Source organism: Olea europaea, unplaced genomic scaffold, assembly GCF_002742605.1.
Source record: "Olea europaea var. sylvestris unplaced genomic scaffold, O_europaea_v1 scaffold4053, whole genome shotgun sequence".
In the NCBI taxonomy this organism is placed as follows: Eukaryota; Viridiplantae; Streptophyta; class Magnoliopsida; order Lamiales; family Oleaceae; genus Olea; species Olea europaea.
Window position 1 is genome coordinate 9,971 of NW_019260186.1, and position 2,945 is coordinate 12,915.

The 2,945-nt window shown below is 33.8% G+C and overlaps 1 protein-coding gene across 1 annotated transcript in view; it reads left to right on the top strand.

Annotated features, from left to right (window-relative positions):
* The first annotated feature begins 528 nt into the window (after nucleotides 1-528).
* Nucleotides 529-2,945, top strand: part of LOC111387485 (beta-galactosidase-like) — a 25,408-nt gene continuing 22,991 nt past the window's right edge. Inside the window, exons 1-4 of the mRNA XM_023012039.1 lie at nucleotides 529-726; nucleotides 1,364-1,448; nucleotides 1,975-1,988; nucleotides 2,174-2,278. Coding sequence (XP_022867807.1) covers nucleotides 529-726; nucleotides 1,364-1,448; nucleotides 1,975-1,988; nucleotides 2,174-2,278 — 402 coding nt within the window. The remainder of the gene's footprint in view (nucleotides 727-1,363; nucleotides 1,449-1,974; nucleotides 1,989-2,173; nucleotides 2,279-2,945) is intronic.

Below are 2,945 nucleotides of genomic sequence, written 5' to 3' on the forward strand. Positions count from 1 at the left end.
TTTTGAAACAAATATTGAACTTAACACATTTCCACATCATGGTCACAGATTCACAACAAAATGGATTGGGAATACATTCCAAATCACAAATTCATAACACATTACAAAAGCAAAACCCCAACACATTCCAGTCAGGTCATAAGCAGGACACACTGCTAGGCAGTAAGCCACAGATTCATAACAACATTGGTCACATTCCCACATCACATTCCAGTTAGGTCACAGGAAAGACACATTGTTAGGTAGTAAGCCACAGATTCATAATAACATTGGTCACATTTCGCACATCATGGTCACATTATTCAATAAGTTAAAAAGGAAGAATCAAGTGGAAATTACAAACGAGATTCAATTCAAAAACCCTAACTCATTCCAATCACGTATACAATCGAATAGGGTAATAATCACATTTCTCCAATTGATCTTCAATACATATTACTCAACCATTTTTGTACACATGCGCACGCACACACACACAGATATATATATATATATATATATATATATATCACTTAGATTAAAAAAAAAATGGGGGACGAAATAACCTTCTTCGATAACCCTCTACGCATGGTCACTGTATGCTTTTTCAATGGAGTTTTTTTGGGGCTCCCCTTATCCTTCCTCTTGCGACTTCTTTGTGACGAGCCTTCGACATTAATCGTCCTTTCTACCCCCTTCGATATCACCATTTTACGTCGCCAACAGAAGCTCCAGTTGCGTGAATATGTCTATTAGAGACTAGAATGTGCTATATAATGAATATAACGATTTTAGTAATACAAAAACTAGAAGAAAATGTAGTAAAAATAGTCGAAAATGTAGTAAAAATGACCTGAGTGGGAATGAAGTAATCGGAGATTATGGGTGTAGTGGAGGAAAAATGAGAAAGAAAACGTTTTGAAAATATTGGAAAATTGAATTCAGATATCAGAACGCGCCATTATTAAAATAATTACTATTTTATTATTAATATTAATTATTAAATATTAAAATAATATTTAATTAAGAAAATGTGATACCTAAAGAATGCTTAAAAAGCCTTCCTGACTGAAATTTGCATTGTATACTTCAGAGCCCTGTTCCATGTAATTTCCACAAGAGATATTATTGAGGAGACTTTGTAACTTCTTAGTTAAAAAACAAAATGTTAGGTTAAGAGATATTATTAATTTAAATTTACTTAGAGTACTCTGCTTTTTACCTAACTTTTCAACGTGTCAATGTCCTTCGTTAACTCCAAGGAGATTTAGGTACTTTTGTGGTCATCAAACTGCAAATAATAAAGTGCTTTGAAAGAAAAATAAATCCAAGGACCAAAATAAGAATGTCTCTAACAATAGATGACTTCATTGTGCAAAATTAGATTCTCTCGATCTTTAAGATAATCTGCAAACGTGTTATCGATCCACTCTCCTTCTTCGTCTCCACTTCTGAACTGAACTCAACTGGTATGTACTCTCTCACACAGCAAAGCTAAAAACACACACTATGTTTATTTTTTTGATCCTGTGGAATGGATGCACGGATATATAGGATTATTCCATAAATATATTTCATGAATGCATATACTACATATAATGCCTGAAGTAGCACCAATGGAACTAGAATACATCTAAGGTTCTGTGTCTAATTTAAATGTTTATTATAAATGCACAAAGACACAGAGGCTGTATGTGTGCCAGTTGCAGTGTGTGATTGTCAAAATTTGTCAACACTCTTGAATAAAGCTTTTGGGATTGCCGAAGGATACCTGCGGAAAGGGGATGGAATTACCTCGTTGAATTAAGTTAGGAGATGATCATATTAAAAATTATAATGAATGTGTAAGGCTAACACGTAATTAATAGCATTTATCTTCGGATTTGGAAAAGCACTGAGATGGTGGATTCACCACTTCCAAGGAGTAGAGTGCGTTGATCTTTGTTGGGCAGTGTTTTTGCGTGCTTATAAGTTGTGGGCTTATGGAATGTGTAGATAATAGGTTAAGAGTAAGTTGTGGATCATATGAACTGTGTTGATAAAAGGTCTGTTTGATCAATTTAAAAATAAAAAATAAAAATCGATCTTTATCAAACATGCACTTAGTTCTTGTTAGTCTAGACCTTGCTGTTGATGTTAAGTGAATTGCTTGAATCCTGTCTACATGGACTGACTCTTGTTTGCCTATGGGTAGCTCCTTTGTGTAAGGATCTATGAATATCTCATTAGGTCATATAGTTTGTCCCCAAACCCCTTGAGGGCCTCTTTCTTGCCTGGGGATCCCAAAAGATCTTGCCAGGTCTTTATTTTCGTGTGGTCCTTTTGAGGGTTTTCTTTAGGTCTTTGTTTGCTTGTGAACCTCTGGAATTTGAGTTCTATTTAATCTGATGTTTGGAACCTATTTCTTTATAAGTAAATTCAATATTTGAACACATAATCATGCCCATTACAAACACCAGAATCCCTATGAAGTAGAGAATGATTTCTTGTTAACAATTGAGTAGGACTTGTCGAGATGCATTTAAACTATATGTTACTCTAGTGTCAATCAAGTGTCATACTTCAACTTTTTTTTGATCGGGTAACTACAGTTCAATTCAATTTCAGTGAGATAACTCCATCCAATTCTGTAACCTAGACAGATGCAAATAGATGAACTGGTAGTCAATAAATGAAGCCCATCATATTGCACATATTTCACGTCATTTACTGTCGCATAATCGATTTCTGTCAATGGAATTGGACAAGCTTGTCTTAACATTGAAATTAAATTAAACTATAGTTGCCGATTGAAATGCTACCTGATTGAAATCTTATCAGAGAAAAGGTAACCATTTAAAAAAAATAAAAAATAAAAAAATGATGTAAAATTACTTGATTGACACTAGAGTAAAATACAGTTACCACGAATGTAATTAATCCCATTTAAATAAACTTAGTCTATTTCAGTTTCTTTGTGGTAAAGT